We start from the raw sequence: 19,148 nt of genomic DNA on the forward strand, positions 1-19,148 counted from the left end.
TAACCTAACCTGCATGTCTTTGGACTGTGGGGGAAACCGGAGCACCCGGAGAAAACCCACGCGGACACGGGAACAACATGCAAACTCTATACAGAAAGGCCCTCGCCGGCCACTGGGCTCGAACCCAGAACCTTCTTGCTGTGAGGCAACAGTGCTAACCACTACACCACCGTGCGGCCAAAAAGAAAAACATTGAATGGAAAATTTTACATTTTGATAAATAGCGACCAAAATGTAAACATGCTACCAAAAAAAAAAATCCCCTGATATTCCATGATCTGGCTTAAAAATGATCAGATCTCCTATCTTTCCATGTCTGGAATAGACTTAAAAAAATTCCATAACTGAGGGTGGCGCGGTGGTGTAGTGGTTAGCGCTGTCGCCTCACAGCAAGAAGGTCTGGGTTCGAGCCCCGTGGCCGGCGAGGGCCTTTCTGTGCGGAGTTTGCATATTCTCCCCGTGGGTTTCCTCCGGGTGCTCCGGTTTCCCCCACAGTCCAAAGACATGCAGGTTAGGTTAACTGGTGACTCTAAATTGACCGTGAGTGTGAATGGTTGTGTGTCTCTGTGTCAGATCTGTGATAACATGGCGACTTGTCCAGGGTGTACCCCGCCTCTCGCCCATAGTCAGCTAGCGACCCTGTAGAACAGGATAAAGCGGCTAGAGATAATGGATGGATTCCATAACTGATGAGTCGCCTGGAATGAGACTTTTATTTTGAAGAGTGTGTCTGTGGTTTATTGTTGGCTGCTTCACGGCGCTCAATGACATTAACATGGGAGGAAGGAACCTGAGGTCGGAGTGCTGAATTAAACCCTGAGCGTGTGTTTACGGAATCCGTGTTTACACACACAGAGACAACCAGGGACCAGCGAGGGCCTTTTGGTGGATAATATCGGTAAGAAACACCTCATCATGTTTCTACAGTGATTTTATGCATGTTTGTGATGTTATTAAAACTAAACTTGCCTCTGTTATCCGGATAGTTAGCTCTGTTTATTAGTGGCCTCCGTTTATTCGAGAAAGCAGGTCATTTATTGAGAGACAGAACCAGAAGCAAACCGTGTCAGCTGTTTTCAGTCTAACTTAATTCTCCCCTTGTCAGGTTCACCGAGCGCCTGCAGTGTGTTAGGAGTTAGCACGATCAATAAAAACCCAGCTACCACTGTGTGTGTAAACCGTGACAGGATTAGCATGATTTTGTTATGCTAATTGGGTCTTTCTTTTAATGATTTTATATAGATTCAGATACTTTTATTCAGTTTTGTAGTGAATCTGCTGAGGTTTTAGGTGTACATGATTATCATTAGCATGAGTCAGCGTTCGTTAGTTAAGCTGCTTTTACACTGGGACTTGTTCCACAACAAGTTGCCTGTCTAAACACGATTTGTTCTGGAACATTTTTACACCGATGGACGCAACTTTGTTCCCGTTTATCGTCTTAACACAACCGGTGGCTTTTGAATTTCCCTCCGGGGATTAATAAAGTGATTTCTGATAAGTAGGATGTTTGACGGGTAAACACAAACGTGCGCATGCGCAAATCAACAGCTTCATCAGACCAGAACACTGACTGACTACATACCGTAAAATACCAAATAATAGCCCGGGCTATTATTTGTCTCAATCACGTAAGAGACCCGGCGCGTATTAGAGACTAGGCGGCTATTTGGAACAGGCGATTAATTCCTTCTTCACAAACACCTTCCCCAAAATCTACCTCAAAACGGGGAAAAAATCATTCTCAGATAGGCCTACTTTTAACCAGTATAACTTACAGTTTGTTTAGAGTTAGATTACAGATAGCACGGTGCCGACTTCGGGGAATTTTGAAGACGCAGAATGCATCTTCGCATGGCACAGTCGGGGTGGATAAAGGATAAATCACACACCTTTTCCTGTTAATGACTAGTTAAGCGCATGCTTTACAAAATAATCAAGAAACCACACCATTGTCTGTGCGCAGCACTGTGATTTAATTACTCTGCAAAGTTATGGTCACTTGCTATCACCCTCACCCATGCAGCCTCCACCCTTTGCGCTTCGCGATGTCTGTCAATCTGAAATTGCATGGAGGGCGCGACGTTGAAGCAACATAATTAGGGTGCGAAGTGTCAAACCAAAGGGTTTTTTCTTATGCTGAAAAATAAGTGACCTGCAGTGGCTACATACTGTCATCTTGCATTCTCACGTTTCTCTCCAAGACGTCTCTCTATTTGGCCGATATGAGCCTATTCCCAGAGTGAGTTGGTACGGTGGCTCGACCCCGTAGAAAACTTAAAGTTCGGATGAAAGTTAGTTGAATAGGTTACTGACTTGTAGGCCTACATGTTGCCTGCCTGACGCGTGCTTCTGCCCAACTTGCACGACAGATTACTTGTTGAAAAGGCCCCTTGGATTAGATTGGCCGCGAGCAGACTGAAATGCATGTTAGAACGCTCTCACCTTTTTTGTAAAGCGTCTTCCAGATCCGAATGGGTAAGGGCAAGTGAAATGGTATAAGGTCTTTAATAAAACTCAGTGTGTGCTTTGACGCATGCATTCGGCAATTTAGGTCGTTTAACAGAAGCAGCAGTCCAACCTTGGAAACCCGCAGTCCTCAATGTCACCACACACGCTGGGTATTCCTCATTCGATGACGTAAGTGATATCCCACACACCCATGTCAAACGTAATTGGCTAAGACATCTGTCAAAAGTTACGGAGTTGCATTCCTCAAGAAATATTACGGTAGACCAAGATTATAACACTGAAATGGCATGTTTATTATCACGTAACAAAATGTTGTAAACAGTATTATAGAAATAATTTCATTCATTCATTCATTCATTCATTCATTCATTCATTCATATTGTTTCGGTAGAAAACTATGCAATGCAAAATCATTTAAACACCAGAAAACCAGAAAAGTGCTGGGCCTCAAGATTCTAGATAGAACGTTCGGACGCTTTTTTTTTTTTTTTTTTTAGACCCCGGCGAGTATTCGGAACCGGCCTTTATTTGTCACAACACACGCGTACACCCGGCCGTTAAAGGGAACTCGGCGGTTAATTGGAACTCGGCTATTATTTGGTATTTTACGGTATAATAGAGATCAGTGGCTCCGAAGCTTGTTTTTACGCATGCGCGGTCGCGTTCAACACCGTTTCTCAGCAAATTCTATAGTCGGTTCTTCTCGAGTGCTTTTCCTTGTTAAACTTCTCCATCTTTCGACCACGGAGTCGAGTGATAACTGGACTAAAGAAGTTGTTCTTGCTGTCATCCAGTTGTGGGGAGATGCAGATCATTTGTTTGCTTTTTTTTCTCAATTTAAAATTCATCTAAAAAGAGTCGACTCGGAGTCGATTCGTTCCCTGAACGACACATCACTCGGAGTGAATCAGTTGAATTTTAATATAACAGCAATGAAACCAGCAGGCTCAAGAACAGTTTCTTTCACCAGGCGGTCAGGAGGCTCAACTCCCTCTGCCCCCTGCCACAGATTCTGCTCGCACAACCCCCAACACACACCCACACACCTCAACGTTCATTAACACACTGAACTCAGGGACCGCACATCTCACTTTACCTCGCTCATTTGCACTATTCCGCACTACCTCACCTTAACAGCTGCTAGTTTGTTTATACTGCTTATTTCATGTTTACCTGCCATACCTCAAGTGCCCTTGACTGTTTATTTGCACCAATTTATATATATATATATATATATATATATATATATATATATATATATATATATATATATATATATATATAATGTATATATATGTATGTATGTATGAATGAATGAGAGAGAGATTCCACGCTTATGGGTACTGAAATGGGGACATGAACTTATTTTTAAAAATTCACCTAAAACCATTTCTTTTTTTTACCATCAGGTCACAAAACATGTAATCTTTAATGAATGATATGTTAAAAGATAACTTTAATTTTCTGAGATGTAATAAAAACATATTTATATGCCAAAGTCAGAACGTAACAGAAGTGTTGTGGACATATATATTCTCAATTTTAACAATGTAGAATTACTTTTTGAAACATAGGAAGGTGATGTTTTAGCAAATATAATTAATAAACATGTGTAGTAGAATAAACATACACATTCTTTCAATAAGATTAACATGGTATATAGCTAGATTGTAATTAATTTGTAACAGACGCGAGATGGACAATCGTAACAGAAGTAATGTAACAGACATCATTTTGGAACTCATAGGCTTGACTTTGGCATATAAATATGTTTTTATTACATCTCAGAAAATTAAAGTTATCTTTTAACATATCATTCATTAAAGATTACATGTTTTGTGACCTGATGGTAAAAAAAAGAAATGGTTTTAGGTGAATAAGTTCATGTCCCCATTTCAGTACCCATAAGCGTGGAATCACTTATATATAAGTGCTGTCAAGCGATTCAAATATTTAATCGCGATTAATGTCGCGACTGTCATAGTTAACTCGCGATTAATCGCACATTTTTGTCACATGAAAAACCATTGTAATTCTCTTATCAGCACAAAAAAGTGAATGGGCTTGCTTTGTACCAATGTGTGTTTTTTTTTTTTTTTTTTTTTTTTTTTTTTAATTGCAGAGCATAACACGTCTTGTCACAGCCACTGACATCCATAACTTCCATATTAGATGAGAAAACCAAGGGATGAAAAATAAAGTGCATATTACTGTGAAAATAAAGTTTTATTTTACTCTTCATTAGTTTCTTTTGAAGAGAAGTATTTGCCATAAAAGAAGAAAAAAACAGATAACAAAAATAAAAACATTGAACATACGTTCAAAAACGTTCATCATAGTGTGGCACTGTATTATCTAATTCTCACTGCTTATAACTCTACACCTACCCGGTGGAGATGAGCTGGGAGACTGAAGGAACAGTATTGAAAAGTATTTTTCCAGTCTCACCTGTGAAAGGTGATCTCGTTTGGACGGTAAACCTGTTGGTACAGTTAAACGCAGCACATGAATGAGGCATCTTTATTCTCGGCTACTGTCTAGACGCTATACCAGAGACGGTTGAAGAATCTCCACTTTGCCCCATCCAATATGGCGGCGAGGATGTTTATATGTCTATGCCTTTCTCCATCACTCACACGTACTCTTATTGAAGCAGTGCGCGACAAGCCTCAACAGGAACTACGGGTGACTCGCAGGGCCAAATTAGAATTTGCATTAACGGCACTATTTTTTAAAATCGCGTTAAATTGAGATCGCGTTATCGCGTTAACTTTGACAGCACTAATATATATTATACAGTAGTGCATCTCAAAAATTAGAATACCATGAAAAAGTTCCTTTTTTTCATAATTTAATTCAAAAAGGTAAACTTTCATATATTCTATATTCATTACATGTAAAGTGAAATATTTAAAGCCTTTTTTGTTTTAATTTTGATGATTATGGCTTATAGCTCATGAAAATCAGAAATCCAGTATCTCAAATTATTGGAATATTCCCTAAGATCAATCAAAAAAGGATTTACAATACGGAAATGTCGAACTTCTGAAAAGTATATTCATTTATACACTCAATACTTGGTTGGGGCTCCTTTACCATGAATTACTGTATCAATGCGGTGTGGCATGGAGGTGATCAGTCTGTGGCGCTGCTGAGGTGTTATTGAAGCCCAGGTTGCTTTGATAGTGGCCTTCAGTGTATCTGTATTTTTGGGTCAGGTGTTTCTCATCTTCCTCTTGACAATACCCCATAGATTCTCTATGGGGTTCAGATCAGGCAAGTTGGCTGGCCAATCAAACACAGTAATATCATGGTCAGCAAACCATTTGGTAGTAGTTTTGGCACTGTGGGTAGCTAGGTGCTAAGTCCTGCTGGAAAAGGAAATCAGCATCTCCAAAAAGCTCGTCAGCAGATGGAAGCATGAAGTGCTCTAAAATCTCCTGGTAGATGGCTGTGTTGACTTTGGACTTGATAAAATACAGTGGACCAACACCAGCAGATGACATGGCACCCCAAATCATCACAGACTGGAAACTTCACACTGGGCTTCAAACACCTTGGATTCTGTGCCTCTCCACTCTTCCTCCAGACTCTAGAACCGTGATTTCCAAATTAAATGCAAAATGTACTTTCAGCTGAAAAGAGGACTTTGGACCACTGAGCAACAGTCCATTTCTTTCTCTCCTTAGCCCAGATAAGACACTTCTGACATTGTCTCTGGCTCAGGAGTAGCTTGATATTAGGAATGCGACAGTTGTATCCTCTTTCTTGAAGATGTCTGTTCGTGATGGGTCTTGATACACTGACACCAGCCTCAGTCCACTCCTTGTGAAGCTCTCCCAAGTTCTTGAATCAACTTTTCTTGACAATCCTCTCAAGACTGCGGCCATCCCTGTTGCTTGTGCACCTTTTCCAGCCACCCTTTTCAGCAATGACCTTTTGTGGCTTACCCTCCTTGTGGAGGGCGTCAGCGATCATCTTCTGGACAACAGTCAAGTCAGCAGTCTTCCCCATGGTTGTGGTTGTGTGTACTGAACTAGACAGAGAGATACTGTGTTCATACTGTTTTACTCAAACTCGAAATGAAATATTCTAATATTTTGAGATGGGTTTTTTTAATGTTTTTGTACTGTATGCCATACTGATTAAAACAGAAAAATGCTTAACATTTTCGTTTGTGTAATGAGTCTATAATATAACATTTTCACTTTCTTAAATAACTGATGGAAAATATTGAACTTTTTCACAATATTCTAATTTTTTGAGATGCACTAGTATACCGTTGTATGTGTGTGTGTGTGTGTGTATGTGTGTGTGTGTGTGTGTGTGTGTGTGTGTGATTAGTCTGTCTAGTTCTTATCTAGAGTGTTTATACTGTTTATATTTTTTTCAATTATTCTATTTTTATTTATTGCATTGCCTGTTTGTACCGTGGGTCAGAGAGGACTGAAATTTAATCTGTGTTGTATGTCGAGCATGTATAGCATATTTGACAAAGTTGACTTGACTTGAAGTCTTAAATCAGATTTTTAGCTGAAAAATCTCATGCCTGAATATTGTCTACATACAGAGACCCACAGAAAATAACACAAGTGATGCTTTAGAAGGGCGGCACGGTGGTGTAGTGGTTAGTGCTGTCGCCTCACAGCAAGAAGGTTCTGGGTTTGAGCCCCGTGGCTGACAAGGGCCTTTCTGTGCAGAGTTTGCATGTTCTCCCCGTGTCCGCGTGGGTTTGCTCCGGTTTCCCCCACAGTCCAAAGACATGCAGGTTAGGTTAACTGGTGACTCTAAATTGACCGTAGGTGTGAATGTGAGTGTGAATGGTTGTCTGTGTCTATGTGTCAGCCCTGTGATGACCTGGCGACTTGTCCAGGGTGTACCCCGCCTTTCGCCCGTAGTCAGCTGGGATAGGCTCCAGCTTGCCTGCGACCCTGTAGAACAGGATAAAGCGGATAGAGATGATGAGATGAGAAATACTATCAAAATCTGTCGGGATGCATCAAAGGAATTTGCTCATTTGCAAACTTTGACTGAAAGTTCTCATTATCTCTAGCCACTTTATCCTGTTCTATAGGGTCACAGGCAGGGCTTGAAATTAACTTTTTTTTTCTTTGTGTCCCCCAGTGGTCCCGAATTCTGTGTTGTATTGTCCCGAATGGAAGCAATAGTGTCCCCATTTTTTTCCTCTCTGAAATAACCAGTGGTTAATATTATCATATGAAGTTACTATTATATTTGTAACTATACGATTTTGAACCCTTTATAATTTTTACAATAAGTCACAAAACACAAGTGACACATGTCCTATACATCATCTACTTCAAAATTAGTTATTGCATTTTCAGTTTATTAAACTTTGGCGATCTCACTGTATGAATAGATACCCGTTTATTTAAAGGGGCCAACTAGCTCATTCAGAAAATGTTTCAACTCCCTACATCTGCAGTACACTTTAGTTGAAAATAAGACCCCTTTTATGTTCGTTTCATCTACTTATACCTTGAATATCTGTTGGCATATATAAGGCCAACTTATCATTTTCACCATTACCGTTATCCATTTTTATGTAATATACCTGTTGCCCCATTCAGAGATGTTTTGAAAGCAATCAGCCATACCATCAATGGATGAAATGCACACCCATGTTGCAAGCAGTACAATAGAAGGTTTGACCCAAAAACGAAATATTTTAATCCAGTCTACAGTGTAAAATAAAGGAATAACGCCATCCAATCATATCGAGGTACCACCTCAAAATGATTGGATACTGATACATCAATCAGACTGAAGCCCGCGAGCAGCCCGGCCCTTCTGTGTGTGTGTGTGTGTGTGTGTGTGTGTGTGAGAGCGCGAGCAGAGTGTCACACAGAGCGCAGGATTCTCTGTGCACTCCCTCCAAACAATGGGGATTTACACGAAAACAAAAGGAGATATTCACAAGATTCTTTCACAGTGAGCGCCACAAGGCTCTCCTGAACACACGGATGTAATTCTTTTTGTCTGTAGTGTAAAAAATGAGGACACTAGAGCGAGTTAAAAACGAGTGACTTTTCTGCCACGTTTATAATGGGAGTCTATGAGGCTGCGCGGCTGTGCTCTCGTTACTTTCAGGCTTCTCATTCAAAAACTGTAAATCCTATCGCTCAGGTAGACACATTGCAGCGGCGCGGGAAGACATTGTCGGCAGGGGGTGCTGTGACATGACCTGGGACATTTTTTTGAAGGGGGGTCTGGGGGTCCTCCCCCAGAAAACTTTGTATTTCTTAGATGCAATTTCCTGCATTTTAACCAATCAGGCGTCCGAAATCCTTTTAAGCTTGCAATTGCAATATTTCGTTAAACTGCCTACTACTTATAGGCCTAATCCGTAAAAACGACGGGTTTTTTTTTTTTGGAGTGATGACGGAAGAATCTGAAGCCTGTCTGTCAATGACAATTCTCAGTTAACACGATTACGAAGGACAGGTTATTTTAGAAGCAGAAGCGCACAGCTGTGGTTTAACAGTCGCAGGTTTTACATCTGCTCTAGATAAACTGAAGGAGACGCGGATTCCACCCGATTACAGCCTTACATACCCAGATCCAGTCAAGCGAGTGTGCATTTCAAATACAGTAGTTAGTCGCACGCACGCACACACATACACATGAAACAGAACAACACTCTCGCTGGAACAACACAAACACCATGGTTCTCTCAATCAACAGACCGAAATCCATGAACCCACTCATCCTACTACTATGGGCTAGTGACACTAACTTAGTGTTCTATTGCAAAAATCACTCATAAAAGTGATGCAGCGGTATTTCACACTCTCCATTAAGAAAAGTAAAACATGATGAGCATGGACACACCGTTTTAAACGAACATTTTTTAAGACTGTAGTTACATCTGAGTCAACTTCAAAGCAAGATGCTAGCAACACCTGCACTTGTTCAAGGCATACCAAATAGGCTCAAATGAACACGACACAGCGGGCAAAATTAATAACCAAATGGCCTTACCTTAAAACGCTGTCTTGATCATATGACTTCTCGCAATTATTCCACTTAAATCCACACGGTTCTCTTCTGAGACATAGTAACTATTAAGTATCAACTAACTAACTAACTCTTACTCTTCTCTACAGACGGTCGACTCGTACTCGCTTCCTGTTGTAATTTCGCGCGCTGAAAAGCTGAACGTCAACGTCACGACAAAAAATTCTGATGGTCCACTAGGCTACATATTAAGTTATAAGTTTTAATTAAATCCTTTTTTTTAAATAACTAAAATGTAGCCCTCATCATCCTACATCTAAAACATGACATATAAAATCAGCAGAGCCAAATGAAAACAAATAAATAAACAAATATATTTTCACGTAAGTTTTGTTTTTTCATGTCAGTTTTGAGGGTCCACCACCAGGGGGTGCTGCCGCACCACCAGGGGGTGCTGCCGCACCACCAGGGGGTGCTGCCGCACCACCAGGGGGTGCTGCCGCACCACCAGGGGGTGCTGCCGCACCACCAGGGGGTGCTGCCGCACCACCAGGGGGTGCTGCCGCACCACCAGGGGGTGCTGCCGCACCACCAGGGGGTGCTGCCGCACCACCAGGGGGTGCTGCCGCACCACCAGGGGGTGCTGCCGCACCACCAGGGGGTGCTGCCGCACCACCAGGGGGTGCTGCCGCACCACCAGGGGGTGCTGCCGCACCACCAGGGGGTGCTGCCGCACCACCAGGGGGTGCTGCCGCACCACCAGGGGGTGCTGCCGCACCACCAGGGGGTGCTGCCGCACCACCAGGGGGTGCTGCCGCACCACCAGGGGGTGCTGCCGCACCACCAGGGGGTGCTGCCGCACCACCAGGGGGTGCTGCCGCACCACCAGGGGGTGCTGCCGCACCACCAGGGGGTGCTGCCGCACCACCAGGGGGTGCTGCCGCACCACCAGGGGGTGCTGCCGCACCACCAGGGGGTGCTGCCGCACCACCAGGGGGTGCTGCCGCACCACCAGGGGGTGCTGCCGCACCACCAGGGGGTGCTGCCGCACCACCAGGGGGTGCTGCCGCACCACCAGGGGGTGCTGCCGCACCACCAGGGGGTGCTGCCGCACCACCAGGGGGTGCTGCCGCACCACCAGGGGGTGCTGCCGCACCACCAGGGGGTGCTGCCGCACCACCAGGGGGTGCTGCCGCACCACCAGGGGGTGCTGCCGCACCACCAGGGGGTGCTGCCGCACCACCAGGGGGTGCTGCCGCACCACCAGGGGGTGCTGCCGCACCACCAGGGGGTGCTGCCGCACCACCAGGGGGTGCTGCCGCACCACCAGGGGGTGCTGCCGCACCACCAGGGGGTGCTGCCGCACCACCAGGGGGTGCTGCCGCACCACCAGGGGGTGCTGCCGGTGACACATTGTGTGAATCAGGACAAGTGTGGCGACTACTTTTGAGAAAGTTGTGTGTGGAGTGAAAGTTGGGGCTGAAAACACAGCTTAAATGAGAAAGTTTGAGCTATTTTTCCAAGCTCTCTACACTCTAACTTAACGAGCTCCACTGGTGTGTAACGCAATAGACACCCATTATAAAGCCGGAATTTCTCAGGCTTTATAAGGGGGAGGAGGGGTGGAGACGCGGGGGGTGGGAGTGTTTCTTTTCAAAATATGGCTTGCGAGAACCGTTATTCCAAAATCTCGTACTGCACATTTAATGTAGAACTTTTTTTCTAGATCTATTTTTTTTTCCATTGTCCCGGGATTGTCCCAGATATGATAATTTTGTGTCCCGGTGACATTTTTTTATGGTCCCCGGGACATCGGGACACCGTTAGTTTGGAGCGCTGGTCACAGGCAAGCTGGAGCCTATCCCAGCTGACTACGGGCGAAAGGCGGGATACACCCTGGACAAGTCGCCAGGTTTGACTGTGCGGCCTCGGAATCGGACAGCGATTCGGCCGACTCTGATCGCGGTGACCCCGGACCTCAAGACTCGCGCCCAAACGATTTATCCTGGTAGTTCTCTGTGGTTGGTTGAAGAGAGCAACTGGACTTGCTTGAAGATTCTTGAAAACGTTTCGCCTCTCATCCTAAAGGCATCCTCAGTTCTGCCTGTCTAATAGGGAGTATCCAGTATTTATCCTCTCGTGGATCATCATAGAATCCGAATCAGAATGCTGATGGCTGCATTGTAGGTGGCTGATAAAAGATGTCATAGACACCCACCTCTGTTCAATGATGGTCGTTCCAGGTTGACAAAAATGAATGATCCTTTCTGGCTAAGATGTCTGCCAGTTTTTTGGAAGTCCTCTCATAGGGATTTCATCCCAAAGTGTGTAGAAACATCTGTGACGAATCTTAGTCATTCAGGTACATAGTAATCTGTGGTTGGTTGAAGAGAGCAACTGGACTTGCTTGAAGATTCTTGAAAACGTTTCGCCTCTCATTTTTGTCAACCTGGAACGACCATCATTGAACAGAGGTGGGTGTCTGACATCTTATCAGCCACCTACAATGCAGCCATCAGCATTCTGATTTGGATTCTATGATGATCCATGAGAGGATAAATACTGGATACTCCCTATTAGACAGGCAGAACTGAGGATGCCTTTAGGATGAGGGGTGAAACGTTTTCAAGGATCTTCAAGCAAGTCCAGTTGCTCTCTTCACCCACAGATTACTATGTACCTGGATGACGGAGATTCATCACAGGTATATCCTGGTAGTTATGATAAATTCCTACTTTCGTCGTAATACTAAATAAGAGTCCTTTTGAAGAATAACTAAACCGCCCTCCCTAGTGGATTTAGGTAACGATTACTGGACAGTGCGCCAGTAGGCCACATTAGCCTGCCATTCGTGGCATTATACCATTTATAGCCTACTCTAAGCAAGGAAATATCCCTTTGTCTCATTCCCACAATGATTGTACAGGATCCCTCAAGATTCTTGACGTGTCAATTGCAAGCAAAGGTAAAATTGTTTACCTCCAATCTTCTCCTTTTTACTTGAGCGTTGCTGCTCCATTTCTTCTTTGACTGCTTGATTTTGTTTCACGCGCACAATCCACTCTCTCTGCTGTGTCTCCTCTTCCAGAAAAAGCCAACCCACTCGCTCCGCCTCTTCTCTTCTCTCGGAAAAAGGTAAAAACTTCTTCCTGAGCCGGTCCCGTTGTTACAGTTCACCGCACAACAATAAGGCATGTTTTTTCTTTGGAAATTCCCAAACGCATGTCTGCACTCAAGCCGAACGGCAATGCAAGTAAACTGAAGTGGCCTCAACTCAAGCGGTTTGTTTGTCTTGAATGACGTCACACGCCGAGTGGTCATGAAAATCGCCAAACGGAAATTTGTCGCGATCCTCACTAACTAATTATTACCAATACTTCTTGGGACCAGAAGAAAATTATAGAGGATTTTTTTAACATACAAAGTTTCAAATGTTCATAAATTGAAAACCGTTGCCTATGATCTTTAAACGGAAACGAGCAGTGAGGGGACAATAAGCGAGTTAAAAACAAACTTCTGAAGTAGAAAACTGTTATTTGTACCACAAACATAAAACAGATATTCTGTTTGTTTGTGATGCAGTTCAGAACTTATGGAAATCCCTTAACAATTAGATATCTTCCAAATCCATAAGTATAGATTTCTTTTCCTTCCAAAATATTCAGATGGGTGTGATTCTGAAAAATAAGGACATTGAGTTTCTAGTGAAGAATCTCATAGTTACAGAATATTACGTACACAAATGTCGATCTAGAAAGTGCTCTCCATCATGGTCTGTACTTAAACAGGAATTATCTTTATTTCACAAATGTCTCAAGAAAATTAACAATGCCCAGGCTAAGAACTTGTACTGGCTTATATTGTCATATCAGTTGTGCTAACCCCTTGTATTTTATTTATTTATTTATTTTCTTTGTCTTTCTTTGTCTTATTTCTTTGTCTTTAATCCACTCATTAGAGGAGGTGGGTTTTTTTTGTTTTTTGATAGAATTGTTAAATGTATTGTAGTGAGTTTGTCATTGCATTGTATTCTTTTGTTTCAATAAAAAAAAAGTTAAAACAAGCTTCTGATCACTAATTTGCACATGCACGCTTTGGTGTTTGCTACCGGTAGTGAGTGAGGGTCACTGAGCTCTCTAAAACCTGGAGAGCTCATAGGCTTGTCAGAGTGAAGCCAGCTGGCCGCCATCTTACCACTCCGATCACCGAGCGGAATGGTCATTTAGACCACTGGAAGATGCACAAACTGGGACAAGTTATTTATGTAGTTGGTGAGAAATTAGAAGAAAAATGCCTACATGTGCAGCAGTGAACTGTATGTCATCAGGTCAAAGGTTGTGGACATACAGGTGGTGTTCACCTGTGTTTTTGGTTTTTATTTTTAAATATATGTGGCAGTGTAGTGGTTAGCGCTGTCTCCTCACAGCAATAAGGTCCTGGGTACAAGCCCAGTGGCTGACGAGGGCCTTTCTGTGCGGAGTTTGCATGTTCTCTCCGGGTGCTCCGGTTTCCCCCACAGTCCAAAGACATGCAGGTTAGGTTAACTGGTGGCTCTAAATTGACCATAGGTGTGAATGTGAGTATGAATGGTTGTCTGTGTCAGCCCTGTGATGACCTGGCGACTTGTCCAGGGTGTAGTCAGCTGGGATAGGCTCCAGCTTGCCTGAGACCCTGTAGAACAGGATAAAGCATCTAGAGATGATGGATGGAGATATAAATAAAATATGAAAGAAAAAGTGAAATAATCTCCATAAAGATACAGTAGTAAAAAAGAGCCATTAAAAAATGATTAGAGACTGAACTGGAAGGGGGGGAAGAGACAATAAGAGTGAAGGGGAGTGCTATAAAGATATGTAAGGAATGTGGGTCAAGTTGAGAAAATACGAGGAGGTAATGAAAGGGGGTGGGGGGTGGGGGAGTCAGGAGATACTTTTCTTGGAGGGAAATTTGATTGGGTACTACGGTTTAATACGCATGGTGGGAGTGGTAATACGCCGACCAGATGGCTTCACTCGTCTCTGCAGTGGGGAATAAGCTATGAGCTCTCCAGATTTTATATAGAGCTCAGTGGTGAGGGTGTGAACACGAAGGAAAGTGGGTGTGACTCGTTTCCGCTGCCCGTGTAAAAGCAGCTTTAGTTAGCACTCTTGACTATTTTCATATTTTAATCTGTTCATTTAATTTTACCTATTTTTTTTTCCAGAAACTGTTTATCCAAAGTGATTATAGCCGAGGCAAAATCCGATCCAATAGTCCAGCTGTTATAGGTGACAGTGATGCACATTCATTCATCATTCACTCTTCAGTAACTACTTTATCCTGGTCAGTGGTGAATCTGGAGCTTATCCCAGGAACACTGTGCACAAGGCAGAAATACACCCTTGATGAGATGCCAGTCTGTCTCAGGACACCATGCACATATGCCTTCACACCCAGGGGCGACGTAACACAGTGAATCCACTGACCTGGACTGAGTTTCCCAAAAGCATCGCAGCACAAAGATCATCGTTAAACAGTAGAGCGAGCAGCACAGTGAACACACACTCCTAGTTAAGATCTTAACTTTCCTTTGTTTTAAGGAAACTCAGTCCTGTGTTTTTGTTTATTTTTGAGAGGCTGGTGTCTTTAGGTATAGAAGGATGTAGGCTACAGTGAGGGGAAATAATTATTCGGACAGGTTTGTTGTTCCACATGCTTCCAGTGCTTATCTACTTCATATTTACACAGATGATCAGCCTCATTTATCAATCAGTTATTTTAGAAATGGATTTAAGTAAATGTTTTTCCTAAGACAGACCAAACTAACATTTTCTACCTGATTGTTTCCAAAACTTTTCTAAATACTGATTTTCTTCTCACTCTCGTGCACATGATGTTGATCGCCTGTAAAGTCTGTTCCTGACGCAGCTCATTTGCATGTAGTGACGCCCACAAAACTCCATAAAAGGTCAAGAGCACAGACAGCTAGGAGCATGAAATGAACAATGAGAGTAAATGAAGGGCAGAAAAAGAAGTTATTTTGACTCACTTTGACTTGGAACAAGAGAGCCCTAAATCTATCAGCTAAGGCATTTGTTTACAGCCCTGCGCAGACAGACCGGCCCGTCCTCTGTTTATAGTACGGCATCATTTCTTTTATAATTGAATGTTTTAATTTGTCTTAATTTATGGGATTTTGTTGGCTTAATTTTCTAAATAATGGCAATAGGGGGCGGCACGGTGGTGTAGTGGTTAGCACTGTCGCCTCACAGCAAGAAGGTCCTGGGTTCGAGCCCCGGGGCCGGCGAGGGCCTTTCTGTGTGGAGTTTGCATGTTCTCCCCGTGTCCGCGTGGGTTTCCTCCGGGTGCTCCGGTTTCCCCCACAGTCCAAAGACATGCAGGTTAGGTTAACTGGTGACTCTAAATTGACCGTAGGTGTGAATGTGAGTGTGAATGGTTGTCTGTGTCTATGTGTCAGCCCTGTGATGACCTGGCGACTTGTCCAGGGTGTACCCCGCCTTTCGCCCGTAGTCAGCTGGGATAGGCTCCAGCTTGCCTGCGACCCTGTAGAAGGATAAAGCGGCTAGAGATAATGAGATGAGATGAGATGAGATGGCAATAGGTTTTCAGAAAATGTTCTCGATGGTATGCTTATTCCTTGACTTGGTGAACTAGCTCTTTTAATAGAAACCCCAAAGCGCTTCTTTAAGTCACTCTAGATAAAGATGTTTTCTGATCAAGTCAAGGTTGACATTAGTTTTCTTATGCGTACATTAAAGCCTAGGTCACAACCGGACGTACGATTTATTTTTTTTAATTTTTTTTAGGCCGTGCGATTTTTGGCGTTTCCCAAATCGCGTTTTTTTTTTTTTTTTTTTTTTTTTTTTTGTTCGTGGAGAAAGACACGTTGGCCGTAAGTTTGTCTTGCAACCTGAAAAAAACGTAAGCGCCCATAGAGTTTGTTTGACATGACAAAGTACCTCTGCGGACAGTCTATGGCTCAAATCAGCACGTCACGCGCACGCCCTCCGTGCGTTTCTTGCGTTTTTTGCACGTAGACCGGCCGTAGGAGCACGTACGGCCGGTTGTGACCGAGGCTTTACACACTCGAACGCAAATAGGATGCAAACATATTTTTCTGAATTAACTGGATTTTCATGAATTAATTTTCTTGTGTAAATGCTTGTACGAACAAATTTGTTTATATTCAGCTTGATGGAGGAGTCCTGAGTCCCAATGTCTTTTTGATTTTGTACCAAGAGATCCCTTCATATTTTGTAAACAAAAAAAAGGTGCATATATAGCCAGGTTATAAAAAGGCACAAGCTGCATAGCAACCTGATGCTACTTAGGTTTAATTTGCAGAAAAACCTATTAAGAGTTTTATTTAGGAACTGGATTGACGTTAGCTGAACTTTTATTATGGGTTAGCACTAAGGAGTTTTTTTTTTTTTGCCTAAACGAACACTTTAAATGATGCTGAGTGGTCCTTGACTGCAATGGCTAGACATCTCATAGAAACTGAGCGTTTGTGTGAGAGAGAAATTGAAAGCATCGAAGTCTGGTGCTTTCATATACAGCATCAAGTTATTTAAATGTGATTCTTCCAGCACCATGGAGCAAAACAGTACAGTTTTACAGTACACAAGACTACATAGTGTCTCACACAGTTGTGTATTTGCAGAACAGTAAAACCCCACTACTATAGAGACGCAGTGCACGCTGACTACGAAATGAGAATACTGGTTGGAGTTGTTGTGGGATGATTGTGTTGAATGTTGGACTGAAGTCTAAAAACAGCATCCTTGTATAAGTGTCCTTTTGGTGTAGGTGAATCAGGAAAGGTGGGCAGGATGGTAGGTGTACTGGAATGGGTTTCAGGTCTAATGCAGTGGGAATTCACTTGAAGCACTTCATGAGGATGGTTGTGTAACCAGTCAGTAGTCCGTGACTATGGTGATCATCTTAAAGCACTCTGGGAGATACTGAAGCTGTTTAAAGGCATCTGCAAGCTGATCAGAACATTCCCTGAGCACCTGGCCAGGTATGTTGTCAGAACCAGTGGCTTTCCATCAGGATAGAGTTTATCTGATGTGTGCTGCATATAGATGGAGTACTTGGTTGGTGGATATTGTTCTGTGCTTCAGACTGCGCATAGAAATCAGCTGGTGTGTCTGGGACAGAGGCATGTCATGAATTTTTGTAGTCCGTGATGGTCTGAATGCCTTGCCATGTATGTCATGTGTCCGTGGTGTGTAGGAAGTGACCATGGGTTTGTCTGTCTGATAACCCAGGACAGATTGACCGCCTCTGTGTTTTTTCAGTAGCAAGCACACTTCAGCAGTTTCTGGTTTGCATGTGTAGTGGTCTTGAAGGAAGTCTTATCATCTAATGTAGCGAGTCACTGATGCTGCATATTCCTCCAAGTCGGTGGTGTGGTTGTACTGTGTATTTAGCACCTTTTCTGAATGTATCCATGTAAATCCTGAAGTGCTGAGATGGCTCCCTCAGACCAGGTTCTCACCCGTTTCAGAACTGCTTTGGAATGGTTCAGAAGTACTGTATGCTGGGATCAGTATCGCCGTGATGTGGTCTGAGCAGCCGAGATGGAAGCGGGGCGCAGTCTTGGAAGCATGTGAATGTTGATGTAAACAAGTGTTTGTTCCACGGGTTGCAAACTCGACGTGCTGGTAGAATTTTCACTGATTTTAGGTTTGCACAGTTAGTCTCCAGCCTGGAAGGCACTGATGGTCTTGTACCAGTCATTTTTACAATTTCATGGGTGTCATTTTGGCCGGTATGAGCTGCAGCCTCATTGAGGCTTTTTTTTTTTTTTAAAAGTACTTACTATAAGAAACTCTCAAGTTATTTATGTGCGTTGTTTAGGCTAGGTGGAACAGTATTTCTTTCTTGACTTTTTTGAATGTGCAGGAAATAATGACAAGCATATCTTGAATCTTAATGTTGTGAATACAGTGGGAAAGCAGATCCTTTTCACCACAGTGCCATGGAGTTTCCAGACCTGGGCGAACACTGTTCAGAGAAATCCTGCAAGCGCCTGGGTGAGTGAAAGCTTTTCAGTGGAAGTATCTACCTGTTTCTCTTCTGGACTAATCAGTTAAAATATCTACCTACTTATTGTTGAGGAGAAAATTACTTTATTAAATTTTAACTAACAGATTTCCTGCCGATGAGATGTGACGCCTGTGAAGGGATTTTCTGTAAAGACCACATAACTTATGCAAGTCACAAGTGTACTTCATCGTATAAAAAGGTAACGTGGCTGGTATTTTTAAATTTGTAGTCCAATACTTAAACACAAGTTATTAATTTTAAATAAAATGGTGAGACACACTCATGAAACCACAGCAGTTTAACAAGCATCAGTTTTAGCTTAAAGATGCACTAGGTAATGAGTTTTTATTTTAAGCTTGGGTCTCTAATGGCGAAGTAGGTTGACTTGAATTCTTGTTTTATACTCCTTGAAAACACCCCTTTCCCTACGTCCTGGCCATGTTAACTAAGCCCTGCCTACAGTGGTCTGTAAAGTAAAGCTCTTATAGAATAACTGACAGGAGGTACTTCCAAACGCAAACAAGCATTCTGGACTGGACATCTATTTTCCCAAAGGTTTTTCTCAACCACTTAATACACTTGTGCTGAAGCCATTAAACTGTTTTTTATATTATTTCAGTTTACATATCTTGCAGATTTTGATT

At 43.0% G+C, this 19,148-nt stretch overlaps 1 protein-coding gene across 3 annotated transcripts in view; it reads left to right on the forward strand.

The window, feature by feature from the left end:
• The first annotated feature begins 771 nt into the window (after nucleotides 1–771).
• Nucleotides 772–19,148, forward strand: part of zfand2a (zinc finger, AN1-type domain 2A) — a 32,658-nt gene continuing 14,281 nt past the window's right edge. For 2 of the 3 annotated variants that reach the window (XM_060942119.1, XM_060942121.1), the window contains exons 1-3: nucleotides 772–898; nucleotides 18,406–18,491; nucleotides 18,609–18,703. In XM_060942119.1, coding sequence (XP_060798102.1) covers nucleotides 18,437–18,491; nucleotides 18,609–18,703 — 150 coding nt within the window. In that variant the 5' untranslated portion in view covers nucleotides 772–898; nucleotides 18,406–18,436. The remainder of the gene's footprint in view (nucleotides 899–18,405; nucleotides 18,492–18,608; nucleotides 18,704–19,148) is intronic. The other variant, XM_060942120.1, reaches the window with a different exon arrangement.

Source organism: Neoarius graeffei, chromosome 16 (assembly GCF_027579695.1).
Source record: "Neoarius graeffei isolate fNeoGra1 chromosome 16, fNeoGra1.pri, whole genome shotgun sequence".
Lineage (NCBI taxonomy): Eukaryota > Metazoa > Chordata > Actinopteri > Siluriformes > Ariidae > Neoarius > Neoarius graeffei.